The sequence below is a fragment of the Oxyura jamaicensis genome, chromosome 3 (genome assembly GCF_011077185.1).
Source record: "Oxyura jamaicensis isolate SHBP4307 breed ruddy duck chromosome 3, BPBGC_Ojam_1.0, whole genome shotgun sequence".
Classification (NCBI taxonomy): Eukaryota; Metazoa; Chordata; class Aves; order Anseriformes; family Anatidae; genus Oxyura; species Oxyura jamaicensis.
The window spans coordinates 29135013-29155479 of record NC_048895.1 but is presented as its reverse complement, the minus strand read 5'-3'; the positions used below and the strand labels follow the sequence as shown (position 1 = coordinate 29155479).

The 20467-nt window shown below is 41.7% G+C and overlaps 1 protein-coding gene across 1 annotated transcript in view; it reads right to left on the bottom strand.

The window, feature by feature from the left end:
• Positions 1–20060, bottom strand: part of PPP1CB (protein phosphatase 1 catalytic subunit beta) — a 28871-nt gene extending 8811 nt beyond the window's left edge. Inside the window, exons 1-4 of the mRNA XM_035320597.1 lie at positions 19741–20060; positions 7617–7748; positions 4157–4387; positions 3739–3843 (exon numbers count right to left, since the gene is read on the bottom strand). Coding sequence (XP_035176488.1) covers positions 3739–3843; positions 4157–4387; positions 7617–7748; positions 19741–19792 — 520 coding nt within the window. The 5' untranslated portion in view covers positions 19793–20060. The remainder of the gene's footprint in view (positions 1–3738; positions 3844–4156; positions 4388–7616; positions 7749–19740) is intronic.
• Positions 20061–20467: the final 407 nt, after the last annotated feature.

The window sequence follows — 20467 nt, the reverse complement described above, 5'->3', positions numbered from 1 at the left end:
TACCCTGAGGCTGTGAAAGGTGAATCTTTCGTTGAATACTGTAACAAAGGAGTTTAAGCCAGTTCTACTTGCACAACAATACAGGAAGAGTAACATAAATTCAAGGAGATAACCAGCTTTTAAACTTCGACCAACCCTATCACTTCTTCCTCCCCAAACCTGACCCATTTGCATGCAGAGTACATTAGCACAAAGGTGTGTAGGTTCCAGGGAGCACCACACCCTGACACAGTAATGGGCAGTCTCACTGATGATAGCACAACCAGTTTGTGACTTTCTACGGGCTTACAGCTCTCAACATTTCAGGTTACACCCAAAATGAAGTTCTTTAAAAGAAAACTGTTATTACAAGCCACATCTCAGTGCTGTAGCTGTTAATTTTGTTATTTTACACTGCTGTAAAATACCAAACGCCCACAAAACTACCTGCGTGTTTGTAGACCTCTATAACAATTCACAAACAGGAATAGCTGATGTCTGAAATTCAGATCTACAGACAAAAACCATGCACAATCAGCATCAAATCAAGGAGCTAAGGTAAACAGGCTGCTAAAACTTGGTCAGGCTGCTCCTGCTACAGTGACTGCTGCAACCCATGTATTGAAAATAAACTGAGAAGTACACCATTGAATTCAGCTGTCTTGTCACATAGTTACAGCTGAGCACTGAAAAAATACCATTCAGCACATTATCTTCTTGAAGTGTAAGAGCACACCTTCCCTAATGGAAAACAGAAAATGAATCGTCATTACTCCTGGCAGACTCATCAAGTCCAGGCACTAGATTTGAAACCACTCTCATCATGCAGAGCTGGTGAAGTGATTGTTACATATTTTTAGAGCGTAATCCAGAAAGCTCCTATGCTCTCTCTCTGGATATGATGTAGGAATATCAAGAAGACTCCCCAGCTTCAACATACATTTCATGTCAGGAATGTCACAGGATAAACAAAATTCCAGAGCTTGAAAATCTTCTAACTGGCATTCTACTAAACTAACACGGTTCTCATTTCCGAGATTAGATTTAATGTCATCATATCAATGTGCTTCATCAGCATGATGCTATAGCATGGGCTTAATTTGTAGAAGTTTGAAAGTTATCACAAGAAGTCTCTAAAGATTAGAACTAGAACGTGGCATCATAAAGACGACAATACCATACAGAATACAAAGCAAAGGCGGGAATGGTTATGGAATAAGCTTCAATGAAGTGAGATAAAGAACAAAGAAGTTATCTGAGAGGATAGCTTTGAGAAAAAAAAGCCGGAATATGACTTCTGTGAGCAGCATGGGGGAAGAGATTTAACAAGGAGGGGATGAGGAGGCAAGTGAGAAGACTACAACGAAAGATCCTTTGGCAGTGTGAACATTTGGAGAAAGGGATGGCAAGAGAGGTTTGACTCACATTGTGACGTCGAGAATGCAAAAGTCTGAGTAAAAAAAGCTGACTTGGGATTTTAAGCTACTGTAGAAAACCCACTGGGGTAAGTTAGGTGCCTTTTGTTTACTATGTTATGCGGTTTTGCAAAGTTTTATTATATATCCCATAGGACAATATTTTTAAAATAAACTATGCAAAAATGCGCAATATAGTAAAAAAGGCACCTACCTTATATCTACCTGCTAGCTTCAACCTCCAGCAGAGTTGTATGGTTAGTGCTGCTGCCTCAGTGTTTATTATAGTAGTAACATCATGAAAAGGCGTTGACAATCCATGACTTCAGGGGATCTGGAATGCAGTTTTGGACAGGATTGGAGAAGAGTGGAAAAAGGGCAGAGCTTAAGTGCTGAAGGGCCATTTTCATTTATCAGGAGCACACAGCACATTTAGTAAGCTTTTCACTTTATTTTACAGCTTGTGAGTGACAGTAATTTCGGTTACAGATAAAACCTGTATAAGTTTAAGGGACAATGAATAATCAATAAAACAGTAAATACTGTTTTTTTTTTTCATAAGGGGATTCTCTAAGCATACTATGCATGTTTTCCTCCTTCCTTATAGAGGTTAAACCCTCTCCTTCCTCCCCCAGTATGTTAACAAAGCTTCCCATTTTTCTTGTAAATAACTTTCTAGGCTTCTTGCTCTTAACCCAGGTCTGAAGTGCACATAAACATTAAAGTACTTGTTTTGTCATAGAATGAAGCATTCCACCCTACCTGCTAAGCATCCTTGATGACCTTCCAGCACCTAAGCTTAATTATTTACCTGGAACACCCCTGTATTTTGTCAGCATTCATTCTGTTTCCCAAATAAAATACAAAGTAGTACAAGAATAGCAAAGGAATGGTTCCTTTACCAGATTTTTCTGAAAGTTATGACACATTTTTAGCCATTGCTGATGACTTCCTCTGGGCATATGTTATTTTGTATCTTACATTCTTAAAATTTTGAGATCTAGCTCATAATACAGGTAACAGGTCCTTAAAAAACAATAGACACCACACCACAATTATGAGAATGAGAACAAGAAATGCTCCTATGATAAAACAAGCATTTCTCTAACATGACAGTGCTACCTGGAGACCAGCATAGACAACTGTGTGTATTAATTCTGCATTTAGAAACAAGATAATACCTCAGAGCATATTATACTTAAGACTGATAAGCTTACACTAGCAGGCACTGTATGCTGAAGCTTCCAATACAAAATGCAAGAGAAGGCAGGATCATTTTTATTGCACATTCCGTACAGGCAGAGCCCTTGTAGAGATATTCATGAAGAATAAAGACAGGGTAGCAGTCATCGATACAACTTCAGTCTCAAGAAATCTCTTCAGGAATTGTGTGTCCACACTATCTCTACATCCCAACAGTGCTGTAGAGTCAAACTAGAAGTTTCTGCAAGGCTCTCGCTTCCACTAATCTCTAATCCCCTCACTGACAATGCCGGTGAGGCACCTACCAGGTCATCTCTGGTTCACTTCACAGAAGGCAGCAAGCTGCTTAATAATGGAGAGAGTTGCAAGTTGCATGAAGGTGGAATGGCTTTTTCTACTACAACAGTATTTGAAAGTGTTGTCAATTGTTTGAATTGTGACAGGGCTCTGCCCAAAGACCTGAAAGCATCACTGCCCAGAAAAACATAGTCTCCTTCTACAGAGAAAAGCACCTGAATAAGTTCTGATATGTGGAGAAGTCATAAGCCTCTTGCAGACCAAACGCTTTGTTCACTACCAGAATCAGGCAGCGCTGGGACAGGTGGCAGAACATAGGTTTTCCAACAAGGAAGGTTCTATGGAGTCAGTGCAAACCATGGTTGACCTGATCCAATGTTAAATCTTATTTCAAGCAACAGGCTTAATTATGTGAGCAAAAAGGTCTCTTCCACCATCTTACAAAACCAGCTAAAGAGGCCAAGACTACAGAGCTTGGGTTACTTGTCAAACTTGTTCTTTCAATTCACTGCTACGACTCCCAGTGTTTGCTATCTGTCCGTGCAGTCCTAGCTATGGCAAATGAAGCATGAGTTCTAGTATTCAGTGTCCTTCAAAGAGGGATATATTGATGTAAATACTTAGACACACCCCTTTGCCAAAGGCAGCCACGTGTATCTGGTTAGGATAACACTCGTCTGCTACCAGGTGCACAGGAAAGCACAAGACATGATGACCTTTACAGACAATATAAAGATAAGTATCTCCAGCTAAATATCAAGTATGTAAATGCACGCTCTATTTGATATAATATTAACCCAAAGATCAGGTTAGACACAGCCTTTAAAAGCAGTCACCAACTTACCTCCATGACAGCAGAAGATCTTCTCATCCACAATAGCTGCAATAGGCAGACAGTTAAAGCAGTCTGTGAAGGTCTTCCAGAGCTTAATGTTAAACCTCCGCTTGCCTACAAGAACAGGGCATGACATTAGGAAGAGACAGCTGTTCTCTTGAAGCCAGCCTACAATACATATCACAGCCTGACCAAGGACATTACCAAAACATCTTTACAGAGATGTATTCCAGTGTATTTAGGTTTCAATCTCCTGCAGTAGTATTTCAAGGACAGCAGAAGAGGAAATATTTGAGTTTAACCTTATTTTAGTAGGTACTTTTAGAAAGTTTCAAAGAAGGTTCACAGAATACTGAAACCCTTGCAGTTTAAGAGTCACTACTAGAAGTGCTTCCAAAACACATAGTACATAACAGGCTTTGCTTACATTCATCATAGAATCCATAGATCCGATTGATGCTAGCACACTCATGATTTCCTCTTAAGAGAAAGAAGTTCTCTGGGTACTTGATTTTATATGCCAGGAGTAAGCAAATTGTTTCCAAAGACTGTTTGCCTCTGTCTACATAATCTCCAAGGAAAAGATAATTAGCTTCCGGTGGGAATCCTCCATATTCAAATAGTCGAAGCAAGTCTGTATACTGACCATGAATATCACCTGAATAAGAAAACGTTTACCAAGAATTAGTGCAACAGTGTAAAGAGCAGACACAACAAGAACTTAAGTATGCCAATCACTTTTTATTGATTGATCTTAAAAGAAATACTTTCCTTTAAAAACAGACTGGCAGTAGGCATCAGAAAGGTGAGAACCATGCTAACATTACAAGTTTAAGTATTTACTAAATGCAAGTAACTTACAATCTGTGAGGATCTGCTAATTATGAAAACCTGAAAAACAAAAGCTACACAAGGAGTCTCTTTCTAATCATGCCCTAATTTATTCAAATTAAAACAAAGTCTGAAAGAATCTCTAATTGAACAGTTACCTCGCCAGGAAGCCAATGTACCAAGGGAAAGTTAAGTCACATTATTTATTGCAACAACAGATCACTAAAGGATCTAGATTGACCGGAGAGAAACCAAACACTGTGCTGGCAGTGAGCACTTACTTCAAAGGTCAACTGCCTTTCCTCCTGTAACATTGTTGTACTAAGATCCCCATTCCCTAGCATTTCGGGTAGCTCCTTTGATGCAAGTATTTATATAAAAACAGTACAGAGTCTCCAAGACTGACAACCTTCATAAGATATTCAACCCTGCACAAGTACTTTAGGAAAAATAACTTATCACACTGCCACCTTCAAAATTAATCAGGCTTTCCACGTAATAGCTCTGTGCAGCAATTAAAACACCACATATCAGACTAGCCAAAAGTAACCATCTGAGCTGCCCCTAAGGTCAAAGATAATACCAAAGCCACTCTACAGGAACTCATACAATGCATGTAATGTATTCCAGCTGACTGCAGAATTTATTACTGGAGTGACTGAATGCAAAAAAAATCACCTAAGACATTTTAATTACAATCTATATATACTGATAATATTGACTACCTCTTGGTCCCTTTGAACTAAGCACACCATGAACGTATTTTCACTTTTGTCATTTGTTCTGTGACAAAATACCTGTTTTTATTAAGCACAGTTATTCTCCAGTAGAGAATTAGCTTCCATGATCATACCATAAAACTAAAAGAGCAGCAACACCCCCACACTTACAACTTTTTCCATAATCTTGGAAAGGCATTCCTAGACCTGTATGCTTACCAGTTCAAGTCTTATAGCTATGTACTCCAGTTACTAGTTGATGCTCTATTCTTCTTTATATTTTCCCATCATAAATTCAATACTTCCTTCTTTAGGTAGTATTTCTTTTTAAAAAGCTATTCCTTACTCCAGGAGGGGAATTATATCCTAATTTTCTTTTAATAATGATAAATTTTATGCATTACCCAATTGCATGAACTCTGAAGTTCCACCAGCTAAAATCATTTTCACATGCGCTGCAACAAGAAGAATTCTAGTGTACTTGATATTAGAAATCTCCAGGTTGTCATCAGAAGATTTGTCAACAAGTCACCATGATGATGAGTCTAGTACTCTGAAACTGTTTTGTTAGCACTCAGACTTCATCATCATCAGAATTAACTACCAAATAAATATTACATTTATTGTCTGGAACTACTTTCAGTTATGTACATGAGCCAGAAGGACCAAAGGACTTAGAGGGTAAAGGGACATTTTGTAGAAGCTATTTTGTAAAGGGACCACAGCATTTAATATCGTTCCATTGAAAGCAGTTGATATTTTAAAATGCAGATTCATATGGGCACAAGTTGATGTCCATCAGATATGAAGCCTTACGATAAAAGCTGCAACTATTTTAAAATGGACTGTTACATAAGAATATCTTTCATCTTATGTTAGAACGCAGCCATTCAAGCTTATTTTAAACTGACTTGATTACAAGAAAAGATAGTCCTATAATGACCCCTCAAGCACTGTTTGAACACACTATATGGTAGTTCAAAGCTGTACAGCTGCATAATTTGCTTCTTGTGAAAGACATCACTCTTTCACTTTTAAGTACGTACTTCTTTGACAATTGCTCTGATATTAAATGTAGACACACCTGACATTTCCATGTGCTATCACTTTGTTAAGAATCTAATTTAGAAATGACAAATGCCTTATCTAACTGTGCATTTGCTACCTTAATGTGCATCTAAGAGTCCTTTCAGCTGTCTGGATTTTAAGAAGTGAGAAATTAACTTTGAAGGAGGCTAATTATTCTTTGCAGTCTTTGACTTATGCACTATATTTGAGTTTTCCATCTTTCCTTTATCTAAGAATATGATGAGACTATGGTAGTCTTTTCCTCAGCCTAGCATGAAGACAATGTGCTAAAGCTGGATTTTCCCTTCAACTTTGTGTTATTAGGCAAGCTGGTCTGGTTTTTGCCTCCCCACCCTACCAAGTAATTAGTCATTTAAAAGTGATTTTGTCCTTAGTACTTTTCTATTGTTTTATTTTTATTTTTTAATAATTAGGCCTGCCAGGAGGAAGCTTAGGAAGTTTCAGTTTTAACTCTGACACTTTAAGCAGCCTAATTCTAGAAATTGACTACTTTCTAAGATTGCATCTACTGTTAATAACTTGAAGGATATTTTATTAACAGTTTTAAACAAGCCTGCATACCTATTAACAACAGTGTTTTTTTGAAGAAGTCTAGCATATTATAGGAGCTAAGAGATGTAAAGCACAGTTTTACTCATATTTCATGACAATGTTGTTTGATAATACTTGCTATAAAGCTTAAGGGATTTTTACGTTAACAAATTTACGAATCTTTTTTTTTTTTTTTAAGATCGAAGAATACCAACGCTTTCTTCAACACTATTTTTGAACAAGGACTAGTAAAGCATTCCATTTCATATCGTATAAAGATCTTTGTTTTGCTTACGCTTTGAAGGGAACAAGTACAACAGCAAAGATTTGCTCTTTCTGTTTTTAAAGAACTAGCTGCTTTTTGAAATAATGATCTAAGGAGCAGCAGCAGCTCCACGCAAGCAGTCCTTAGGGAAGTACAAGTGACAGGTTGCAAAATTCACAAACTAGAAGAGAGCGCAGGCAGCTCTTACTGGCAAGAGAACAGTACCAGGAACAACTGTTAGCTGCCTTTTCTTGACTTAATCCAATCTACACTGAAAATGGCTTTTAAGATTGTAAAGACCACAGTCACTAATCTGTACTGCCCAAATCAAGGTCATTTGCCTATCCCAGTATCCTTTTCATTGGATTTTCTTTCCATTCCAACTAGTATACAATTAAATCTATGTAGGTGTGTACACTTATGTAGAATATAGATATATGAAGTTTACTTACCACAAATTTTCAGAGGTGCCTCTAGTTCCAGAAGAATAGGCTGGCTAAGAAATATTTCCCGTGATTTTATGCACAAGCCCCGAACTTCTGCTTCAGTCATCTGAACAATCTTCCCAGGACGACATCCTCGTACTGAAACGAGATGTTTAACAATTAAGATAGCTAGTACACAAACGCGCAGCAACAACTAAGTGCAGATGACCTGCACTTGAAGTCTGTATCTGACAAAACATCAGCACATATCACCACGTCTACTGAGTGTGTTGGAATTACATATTTAAAAAAATTCTAGAAACCAAACTCAGATGCTGTGGTAACAGCCAGCACTTAAAGGTCTCTGTGCATGCCTACAAGTCAGGTTCCCAGAAGAGAACAACTTAAGCTTTGCTTTTTCACCTTTATTTGAATAAATTGCAACTTGAAGTGTTCAAATGCACGATCAGATTATGCTAGAGTATTCACTATAGGCAAGAAAATCCTAACAATGGAAATCCTGAAAACGCTTTCATATTAACACAAAAATAACTTATTTAGGACCACTGAGTTGAACAGTTAGCTAAATACAAAGAAGAGACATCAGTTCGAGCTTTCAGTGGCTGAAATTGTCATGTTAGGAATATCACACTACACTACACTGGTGTTGATGAAATCTTTATTCCTATATAAAGGATCTTGAGTTACTGGAACCTCTACATCTAAACAGAGACATTCCAATTAGCATGAAATTGAATTCCTATACTCCTAAGTCAGGTCTTCAGATCTATATTTAGTGCTCGGTTTTCAAGAACATTCACATTGCACTCCAACCACCATCCTCTGACAAGCCTACCTGCAGCTGCTTCTTTCTACAAAGATCTGTACTTTGGCCCATCCAGTTTAGTTTTGCATCTCAGCATAACCCAAGCTTCAGATCCAAACTAATAAATCAGCATATAACAGTGTCTACAACAGGCCAACATCCTGTTCTGCCATCTGCTTCAGACAGAGCAACGTTCAGCATTAAACAACGGGAGTAGCTACAAGAGAAGGTGGAATGAACCCGTAGCAGTTCAAATCAGTATGTTTGAGTTTGAAAACATTTGAAGACATTGCTCAGTGAAAATATTAGCTGCAACTTCAGGAAGTCAAATAAGAGATTTTGCTAACAGAAGAGCAAAAGCCAGTTCTTCACAGCTAAAATCAATTCCTCAGTTGCCTGTTTCCCCTGTTCAAAACAATATTAAGCTTGCAACTTTTACTTTCCAAAGGAGATCAATATAATTATCTACATTCTGTAATAGGGAAAAAAGGATACAATGGGAAACAACCTGTTCTAAGACATGTACTACCACAGTCCAAACTGTTAACCTCAAAAAACTCTACTCCGGTTTTCATCACATACTTCTCCCAGTGCACATCTGACCAATCCAACACTGTGCTATGATTTTTATTTTTATTTTTTAATAAGCACCAAATCTCTTGTTCAGCTGAGGTTAGGAAGCAGTCATAGGAAGAGACCAGGAGGCAGAAATGAAGAATTATCTCAAGCAGGAAAGATGTGAAAGCAGATCCTGGGACAGCCAGCTGGAGCGCCACAACAGCAGGAGGGACACTTTACCTGCAGCAGGGCTCCCCTGGAAACGCCTTGCTCATCAGAATGCCACCAGGACAGGGCCAGTACAAGTGGCGCACAGGACTCCTTTCAGGGAAACTCCGCATCAGTACCACACGACATCTGCCATATGGTAAGTCACATGCTTTTAGCTAACAACTATGTTAGAGGCAGCAAACAGCTTTTTAGTAACTTTTTTTGTTGTAGAATGTTGTTCACGCATCAAGATGTTGGGTAGCATATTAAGAGAATACAAGGGCAAACAGACAGTCAACATTATGGAAGAGCAAAAGTATACAGGCTTCAGTTTCACCACATCTCAAATGTCTACTAGATGATGCACTTATAGATAGCCCTTCAGCCCCAAAGGGATTATTGACAAAAGAAAAAACAGGCCTTGACAGTTTTGTGCAGGACTTGACTAAGTGATTTGAGGGTACCAGAATGCTCCAACAATCTCCATGCTTTTCTAGTGCTTCGTATGGGTAGCTTGAACAGATTCCGTTCAGATCTGAAGCTCACTGCCTACATGCTACAAGCCAGCACTACACACAAAGCTCCCACCTGACATAGCACAGTTTTAACAACCATTCCAATGGATATTGTTTACTGAAACAATTCCGCCCCATTTTAACACCATGGCTGTCCGACTCTTGTAACAAAATGTCACGCCAAAGAAGCACGCAGCCCAACTGGGTGCTTGTCAGCCACATTTTTCCTCCACAAACTATGCATTCTTTTAATCTCTTTTGATAAGTGAAGCTTTCTTCTATGTTTAATTACTGTCATAACATTTTGCAACACCAAAATTAAGACATTTTATTGAGCTTAAAACCAAGAAGCAACTTAACTGTGCAATTTATTTTTATCTAGTTTTGGACCTTGAGCCCAGGAAGTCCTGCCATATACAACCCTAACGCTACCACCAGTAGCCCCAAACTAGATGCCCAAACAGAGAGTGCAGTTTAAGGAGAGCACTCATACTACTTCAAATACCTCTGATACAATCAGTATTTCTTAGGGCACCAGCCTTTTGGTTTAGATCCCTTTGAAACTTGATGGGAGGTTTAAATTTGCATCAATTGCTTTATAAGATTGAGCCTTTAACGCTGCTGGATTTTTGCACTAGACCACACGACCCCTGACTTCAAATTTAGCTACCTGCCACAGTCAGTGCATCCAGTGTCGTGCTGTTAGCTTTTGACTTCTTGCAGTAGAGCCTTGAACACTGCAGCCCCTAGCAGACAAACCAGTTCACAGTCTGGCAACCCTCTACCACGGTCAAATGCTCCAGATAAACAAGTTGCTAGAACTACATCAAGCACATCACATAACAGGAGATAAACCACAGCCAATGACCACGGTTACTTTCCTCTCCTGGAAGGAACCTGGGGCACTGCACTGTGATGAAGCCCTCCCCATGCCAGCAGGCAGCAGCTCCCTGCAAACAGGTCCGCTCAGCACACAGTCTGGGATTTCAAGAGGAATAACCACCAATAATGTGCTAAAGAGCAAAGAAGTTCTCCCACAGTCCCCAGCTGTCCATAAACAACTTATGTATGGAAACATGAGAAGGTGCTGGACCCGGGAAGCCTCAGCACGTTGCTGGATTCACATTGGGAAGTGCTGAAAGGTCAGCCAGCTAGTCATCTAAAAGGGCTGGGCCACAGCTGTCCCACGTGCACACAAGCAGGGCTAAGCACATCTTTTACCAGTTTACACTACAGCTAGAGTTTAGTTTGTGTGTCCTCAACTCAGCTGGGCACTGCTTGGGTTATAAGTAGGAGCATCTCTCACCATATTTAGTTTTGCAAAAGCCAAGTCCTCAAAACAGATTGAAGAGGAAGTTTGGAGAATCAGACCTAGAGTGTAAGGGGTGTTTTTCAGACTTCTTTGCAAACAGCTACAGGCAGCCATTACTAAAACTCGCTAGTTAGAGCTGCACACACTGGGAAGCTTGCGGCTCACAAAGGGCTCTAACAACACCGGGAAAGCCATCCATTGCCAATGGTTGCCACTGACCAGAGAAGGAACAGCATCTCGACATTAGATATAAATTAGTCCTCTAAGATGCAGACACACACTGTAAACAAGCTTTGATCTACATTAAAATCATCAGTAGAGACAGCAACTCCTCTCATAATTCAGTCCCACATGTGGAGTGCTGTGCCAGAGGAAGGCTGTGCTGCAAGGAGCTTAAACCATGGTGATACAGTAGAGAACAAAGAATTAAAAGCAACTACATGCATTGTACTGTCAAGCTATTGTTTTAGCACAATATTTCCTGTAGCAATCCAAGAGATGCTCTAATCGCTATTAGTGTCCTCAGCATCCATGCAACCTTCAACAAGCAACCTTAGTAAGCCTAGCAATAGGAACTGGTCATTTGAGAAAGGTTGCACACTGCCAGGAAAGAAAAACTTCTGCAAGGCTTTTGCTTTACTTCTGATTGTTTTTATCCCTCCAAACTCATTCCACAGAATAGCAGATTATGTATGGCTACAAGGCAATAGTTGTCAGGAAGTGAACAGTACCCAGGAGACAACTGGTTGTTGCAAGTTGTTCTGGCATTGCTCCTTTTGCCATTCTCCTCCAAGAAACAGAGAAAATCCACTAACCTAGTCTGTTATCCCATTTCTGGGGCACCTCTCACTTTAAGTAACTAAGCTTCTCATTTTGTGTCATCACTAATAGAAGTTTCTTCAATTACTAAATCAGCTGTGGTATGCACAGCTGTCCTAAGCATTTACACCATGCTCTCCAATAGCAAGTGTGTCCTGTTTACTGGACAACACTCACACTTTTAGCAGAACATTAGATCCCATATAGCCTTCTAAAATTAAAAAAAAAAAAAAAAAAAAAAAAAAAGAGGCCAGCATTGCTCCCTCTTCCTCTGAGCTCTTACTTTGTGGGCAGATGCATTTGTATGGCCACAGAGTATACATCAGGGAGCTCATCTTTTCTGTCTAGTAGAAAGATGCAACAAAGAAGCTTGATGTAGATAGCTCCCCAGGGTGGAGGAGGCATCCACTGTGAACTTGGGCAAGGACTAGTGAAGGAATAAGCAGCTGGTTCGTCTTCTTTTGGCAGCATCCCCAGCCAAGGTATTTCTGGAATTGTGGTTTTCATATTCTACTTTCATTCTATTTTTCATTTCTATTTGCCAGAGCATATCTTGAACAGAAAGCAAACAAAGACACACCTTGCAAGCAGGCAATCCCACCAGTATCCCCCGAGTTGTTATACTCTCATAGCAGTCTCTGGAACATTTAATGATTGGCAACTAACAGCTACAGCATTTAACTCTCTCTCTCTTGCACCTCAAAGTATTTGGGAATATTTGACGAATTCTGAACAGTCTCTCTAGGAGTAGAATGGATTTGGAAGCCAAAGGCGATACTACCCGCTACTTGGGAAAAAAAGACAAAAAAAAACACACAGTTCTGACAGTTTTGGAAACATGTTCTCAAGTTATCTGCTCAATTTTTAAAATCCAAGTTATATGTTTCTATGGTTTTTAAAGTCAATAATCCTGGATTAGATTTAAAACGTCTTCCATTTTCAAAAGCAAAGCTTCTATTCCCTCAAAATATTTTGTTATTTAAATCATACAGCTGTCACCCAGAAGTATTTTGCACCAAAGTGACAAGAGCTACGCCAACAATACAAGGTCACAAATTTTCTGAATCGCTGCAGCAAAACTAAGGTTAACATGGCTTTCATTCCCACAGTAGCCTGCAGACAACAGTAAGGTAACTCAAGCCCTGCCACCCTTTGCTCCATTCAATACACAGCATACTGCTGAACATACAGGCAGTCTGTACGTGCACACAAAGCCCTGTACTTTTTGTAGGGTGCCTCATCTCAAATCCACACTAAAACCCAGAGAATTAACTTTCTTCAGAGCTTTTTTCCTGAAGAACTGCACTTTTCCATCTAAGTGGTCTAAAAATATTAATAAATTTGTCTTTACTGGATGCCCTTGAGATAAAGTATTTTGCTGAAGAACACGATTGCTGTAAGCTCACTTTAACAGGACTTATTTAACAACAAACAAAATCACCGCAGAATAAGACTTTATTTTCTAACCAGGAAAATAACCAAAGTGTTCCTCTTCCCCCAGAAGTTGGATTTACATTCTTAAAATTCCTACTACCCAGTAGAATTAATGCACAGGGAAAAGCAGCAGCAGCTATCTCAGGTTGCTTCAGGAAAACCCCAAATCAGCCCATGACAACACCAAGTGCACCTACGTCAAGCTTTGCCCACTGCAGTTGCTTTTCATGGGCTGCCTGCTGCTTACATGCACAGAGATGTTCCACATGCACCAACTGATGGTCCCAGACCTCCTGAACTACACACCATCCCAAAGAATGCTAGATCCAAGGCAGAAGGACAAGACCACAGCAGTTACTCCATTCAGTAAGTGAAACATGTAATCCTAATGCTTGTTATTGGGTTATATTCACTGTGTTTGGTTAATTACACTTGAACCAAAAATCCACACAACTAACAAAGCATGAGGTAGTAGAAGCCTCTTACTATGCTGTACTGTATGAAGTGGTGGCAAATTCTTTTCCAGTACCCTTGCAAGGTTAACCTACCATTAAAATCTCATGCAACACAGAATTTCAACATCTTTCTCCAAGTTTGATTTTTCCTCTAAAGTATCAGTAACAAAATTCCTAAATTTAAAGATTGTGAGGGGGGGGGGGGTTTACAAAGTTACTTTGTAACTCATTAGAAATAAAAAGGAGGAAAATTGCTTAAGTTGCAATAAAAAAGCCGGGGTTTAACATGACATTTGCATCTCCAACTCCTCAGGTACTAAATATGGTTATGTAAGATACACAGATAAAGGCTTTGTATCGAGGTTGGTATTAAATTGCCCAAAACCACAGAAGATGGTGCTGCAGAACTAAAACAAGCTAACCTATGCTGTAAGACAAACTGTGTGACAACACTATGAGAAGGCAGCAAACAGGGTCATTTCTATGCTAAAATGATGAGGCAGATACAGACGGCACGAGAAGCACCTCGGGCTGTAGCTCGCAGCAGCCCTCCCTACGCGCAGAGCCCTCCCCAAGTACAGCATCTGACCTCACGGAACTACAGCCAAATATAGTATGCTTGGCTTCACCCTGCTAAACCACATACTGCCTTTTTTTTTTTTTTTTGGTGTTACATACCTACTTTTGTAGTGATCACTCACGAGCATTTAACTATCAAGGGTAAAAAATCCTCCTATTTACATTAAATGAAGCAGCAGTGTTTTTTTCTTTAATGCTGTGAATTAGCTGTACTCCGAGCAAGACCCCAAAACAAGTCAGAACTGCTGCAGGATATTTACATGAAACAGTAACTGAACCATTCAGGCCTAGAGCAGCACAGTAAGCAGACAATAAAGGAACACCAATGGACATTTTCTGACACCCGGCTCTCTGCCTTCAGCGTAATTTTTCAAGCCAACTCTCCCATTTGTCCTGTACTTATAAAGCCAAGGATGAACAGGCTTGTATCTGCACTGATGTACAAACCCAGCAACAAACAACATTCTTCTTTCTGCCCCTTCTCCCTGCTTAATACAGCATGCACCCTTCAAGGAACAGACAGCTAAAACCAACAGTTTTCCTTCTCTCTCTGAAGAGACTATTTCAAGAAATGTCTCCTTTGCCAGAAACTCCTCGTTGAGATGTTCATGTTTGCTTTCATAATACCAGAGTTATTGAATTATTTCACACCGAATTAAGTTAGTAACCCATGGTTTTTCAACATTAACCTCCATAGTGTGTACACATTATTCTGAAGTGAATCACTGTTATGGATTTGGCTAGGATGGAGTTAAGCTTCTTCACAGAGGCTCACGTGAAACTGTGTTTTGGATTTTTGATGAGAACAGTGGTGATACCACACCAATGTTTTAGCTGTTGCAGAGCAGTGCCTGCACAGAGCCAAGGATGTCTCTGCTCCTTGTGCTGCCCTGCCAGCCGGTGGGCTGGGGGTGTGCCTGGAGCTGCGGGAGGACACAGCCAGGACAGCTGGCCCCAATGACCAAAGGGATGTCCCACACCACACATGGAGTTGTGCTCAGAGATAAAACCTGGGTGAAAGGAGGAGGAAGGGGGAGACATCTGGAGTGATGGCGTTGCCTTCCCAAGAAACCATGATGTGTGCTGAGCCCCGCTGTCCTGGACCTGGCTGAACACCTGCCTGCCAATGGGAAGTGACAAATGGACTGCCTGTTTTCCTTCGCTTTGCCCAGTAAGCTGTCTTTATCTCACACCTTCATGGGTCTGTCCCCACCCCACCCAGGGAGACTGAGCAAGCAGCAGGGCGGTGCTGAGCCGCCAGCCAGGGCTAGCCCACACGGACTACTCTTCTGCTCTGCAGCTGCCTCTCTGCAGGAATAAGTTACAAAGCCTGCAGAAACACCTCCGCTACAACGCTATTACACCAGACCACTACGCTGGCTGGACAGGTTTATTTGTTAAGGCACTAACAAAATCTGAAACATTACTGACCATCATGCATCAGCCCAGCAGGTCTGTAGCATTTAAATCTCAATTATTTCATAGGCATTTAAAGTTCATCCTTCATCTGAAAAACTGAGTCATATTCAAATTTCAGTCCTTGTCACTGTCTGCAAGACCTCTGAATTCAGAAGAAACCAAGGGCTGTAGCCTTCTTAAATGACATCACATGGCACAGTAAGAGCACTGCACAACTGGCCTTTATTAAAGCAGCTGCAAAAATCGTGCTTTTAGCTGAACACTGAAGCAACATCCATTCTCCACATCTGCTGCAGGTTTGACAAGACTTTTTGGCTGAATGTCTCCCAGGCCTCATAGTAGATTTGGTACCATCAGAACTAGCAGCCCTGCTAGCCTCACCAAAAAACAATTTTGTTTTAGAGCAAATCCACATTACGTTCCACTAACTCAATTCAGATCATTATTTAATAGGTTAGACAGACTTAGAGTCTAGCTTTGTCTAGACAAGTAAATTAGTTTGTACAGCAATATAAATAAGCCTTCTTCACAGAAATCCAGGTTGTTTTTAAGGCTACTGCATCTGTGTTTCCCCAGGTCCTCCCTTCCACATGATAACCTCCTTAGTGTTTACCAAGACAGATACCTATATAACTGAAAGTACAGAAAGTCCAGTCAACCTGGAGGTATTTAAGAGACATTCACGGCACAAACCAGGAAGCCCACCACCCAGACAGAAATACAGCAGTCTGACTTCACCACCACCCACAGCACTCCTTACAAGAGGTGGCACAGCTACCCCAGCACTCTCACTTTGCTACAGAGGGAACTTTTCCCTCTGAGCTTAAGTTAGAGCCTTAGAGCCTGGTTTAAGCAAATGTAAGCCTGCTGTACCACTTTAGCTCAGCATTTCTCCGAACGTCAGGGCATTTCCCACCGAGGGATACGCGGTGTGCCTGGATGGGGCACAATACAGCACGTTCCACATCTTTTTTGCTTCTGACACTCGTGTGCGTGCTCCTGTGCGTGACCTGAAGATCCATCCACCAGATGGCATAGCTGGGAAGGTAGGAAGAAAAAAAACACAACAAAACAGTACACTAAAGCTAAAAAGAGGCAATCATCTTTTTGTATACCATAGCTTACCTAAGCCTGAGCCACAACTACAATTCTGAATATTTGCACAAGAAAAACAGTCCTAAGGCTAATTCAGTTTATTCACTTCTGTGGTCACATAGCCTAAATGTTTTCACCAAACTACAGAATTTTGTGGTTACGTGACCTGTAAACGGTTGCAGATTCATTTATACATGTTTTTTCTATCAAACTAGATCTTAAGCCAAAAGTATCTCCAAGATCAGTCAGGCACACATCTAGAAGCACCAGCAACTCCCTCATTCTTCCAGTAAATAAACAGGAATAGGAAGTCTGGATATAGAAGAAAAAAGAGAAAACATTGCTACCTTCAGTCATTAAGCATACATTATACACTTTATTTTCCTCCAAATAAAAGTTATTTATAGGGTGCCACTAACTAGTAACCAAACACCAGGCATATTGTACAAGAAAGTCAATGCGCAACAAGCTCTTAGCATTCCTAAATTCATACTGATTTAATGAATAAAAAGGTAAGAACTCAGTAATATGCAAGAACGTGGAAGTGAAAAACTGGAGTCTTAGGAGACTATCATCATGTATAAGGCCCAGTTGAGCCTCTCTGCAAACTGTCCCTAGTTTAACTCAAGAGCTCATCAGTCTGGCTTCCAGCACTCAGAAGATCTCTAAAATAAATACATGTTCAGGATAAGCACGCATGTACATCTGTTGAGGGTTAGTAGGACGTTCTCAATTAATTCTCCCAAGCAGCCTGGCTATAAGCCACCTCATATTGACGCCTCAAAAATACAAAAAGAACCACAAGGAGGGTAAGATGAGCTATGTAGGTTACTTCAGTCAAAATGCAAGTGGTCTTGAGCAACCACAGTAAAAACAGTTAAGAACAACCCAATTAAGTAGGAGCAGAAAGACATGAGAGCTGGTACCACAGCACAGAAACAGGGTCACAAACCAGCAGCCCAATGACAACTGGGAAGTTTTCTGTTGCAGCTTTGTTGCATATTTGCTACCTTTAAAATTTATGTGCAGCAGCCACTGAGACAATTGCTGCTCAGACTGAAAGCTATCCATTTCACTTGAAGTAACCAAAAGGACTAAACACAAACAGCATGCTAACATTTCATAAAAATTACTTTTGATTTTTAATTTGCATTGTTCACCGCTCCAAAGCCACGTTTCCTCATTGTTTTAGTCCAAACTGAAATAGGAGTAATGGAGCCAACATACTTTTAACAATTAATTGCTCCAGAGATAAAAGTCTATAGGAATTTTTCTGCACAAGCAGCACGAGGGGGGATCCATACTCACTTTACAAGAACAGGTTTGCTAAGCAACAGCATAACCTCCAGTTTGCGAGCTGCCAACTGTACAAAAAGGTTTCATTGTGGAACACTACTATTCAACCACAGCTTAAAATACTGTGTGTTAGCAGTTAAACTACTAAAAGATGTTCAATGGAAGTAAAAATAATCCAGACGCAATACACTTCATTTTTAGCTTTTTTTTTTTTTTCCCCCAAATACAACTTGGAAGAATCTATTCCCTTTCAGATACAAGATGTTGTACAAGGCACTCCTACAACTGTTTGTAAGTGATAAGCAGAAAAAAGTCATCCTGTTTTCCTAAAGAGTCTTCCTAACCTGCACATTGCAAGAAGGACTGAGAATCGGATGCAAAAACACAAGAAAAAATAGGAAGCACGGATCAGGTTGCTCAGTCTCAGTGCAACCAACCACAACCCAAAAAACTCGAGAGCTACAACAGAAGTATTAACGGCATGTGCCAAAGGTATGGAGTATTTTAAGTCTTGATCACCTCCTCTTAAACCATTTTATATTTAAGCAACTACCAGAAGAACAAGGAGGAAAAGTACCTCTTGACAATTTAGGTGTCTCTTCGAAGAACAAGGCAATCAAAAAACAACCAAAAAAAAACCGTAACACCATACTTATCCATTGTGAAGTCCCCAGAAATACATGCAATAAAAATCAATGTTTACTAGGTTCTGTTTTGCTTGCCTGAAACTGACCTACTAATCTGGATTTCAACATCCAGAAAATGGGAAGTTTATCAGTAATAGTGATCAGAGATAAACTTTGACTGATGATCCCAGTGGTTCTTTCCATACTACGCTACAGCACGTATCTTGAAACACAAACACGACCGCGGTTGCCAAAGCCTTTATGGATTTTAAAGTATTGATTTTACTGTTTATAAATTACAGTTCCACTTCTAAAAAGAACAGCAATTACAAAGAGACCCTCAACACCTTAAAAATTCTGCTTTATGGTAACTCAGCTAAACAAAACTTTCAGAATTATAAGACGCGTTTCTCCTCCAGAATTGTATGTAAATTTCTTCCTACAAGCCCTCTGCAGAGTGACCCAAATACGCGAGGTTGGGATCTCCATTTGTGGCAAGCCAGCAGGCGAGCCGCACATCTATCTGTGCGCGCACTCGCATCCCCGGCGCACCAGGTATTTGTTGAATGCGGAGAGGGAGATTAATGCCAGCACAGGCCTCGGAAGACCAAACATTCAGGACATAACTTACATAAAAAGGAAGAGGGGAAGCCCTGGGCTCCCCCAGCAGCGGGGATCTGGCAGTCTCCTCGTTTCACAGGACCCCCCCCCCCAAGCCCCTTCACGGCCCCAGGAGAGCCCGGGCGGCTGCCCCGTAGGCAGGCAGGCTCCCTCCGTGCTCCCACCACACGGGCTTATCCAGCCGGAGGCCTCCCCCAGGGCCCTTTTATCATTATTCTATTATTTTTTAGAGGTTCACAGGCACTTCGCCCAGGGCCGGGCGGGCTCCCCGCGCTGCGGGCGAGGACCGGCTCCCCACCGCCTCCCCCCTCCCGGCTCCCCTCTGGCTCCCCCATCCCCCGGCGGGCTCTCGGTGCCCGGCCACCCCCGTCCCGGCGGCCGCTCACCCTCCAGCAGCCGTGTGATGAGGCTGTCCACGTTCAGCTCCCCGTCCGCCATTTTGTGGCCGCCGCGCTCGGTCCCGGGCGGGGAGAGGGCGGGCTGGAGGGCGCCTCACGGAGGAGGAGGAGGAGGAGGAGGAGGAGGAGCGGGGAGCGGCGGTCGCAGCACGGACGGCTCCCCCCACCCCCCGCGGCCACCACCACCGCCGGTCCCCTCCGACCGGCCGCCTCCGCTGGCAGCCCCGAGCGCCGCCGCCGCCGCCGCCGGTCCCTCACGGCCGTAGCGGGGGGTAAGCGGCCGCCCCTCCTGCCCACCCCGCCTGCCCCCGCCTCAGCAGCCGCCGCCGCCGCGCATGCGCACCGCGCACCCCCCCCCGTCCGCCCGCCCGCTCGCCGCGCAAGCTCCGGAGCGGGCTGGCGGGCTGCAGGGCGCATGCGCACAGCGCCGCCGCCGCTCCCCTGTGGGGTCTGGTAAGGGCCCCCAGGCGGGCTCGGCGGGGCTTCTCTGCTGCTGCTGGGACCGCCCGTGGAAGCCCAGTTTATTAAAAATAATTGAAAATAAAATTATTTTTAAAACAATAAAATGATTATAAGCTCTCAGAACTTGAACTGTGCTCTTTGTAGCCCTGCTCTAACGCAGTTGTCAAGAACCTCATAAGTAACGTCTGTTTGTTTCACTGTGGCCAGACCTGCTAACGTACTTCTATTGGTGATTTCATAAATATATACATAT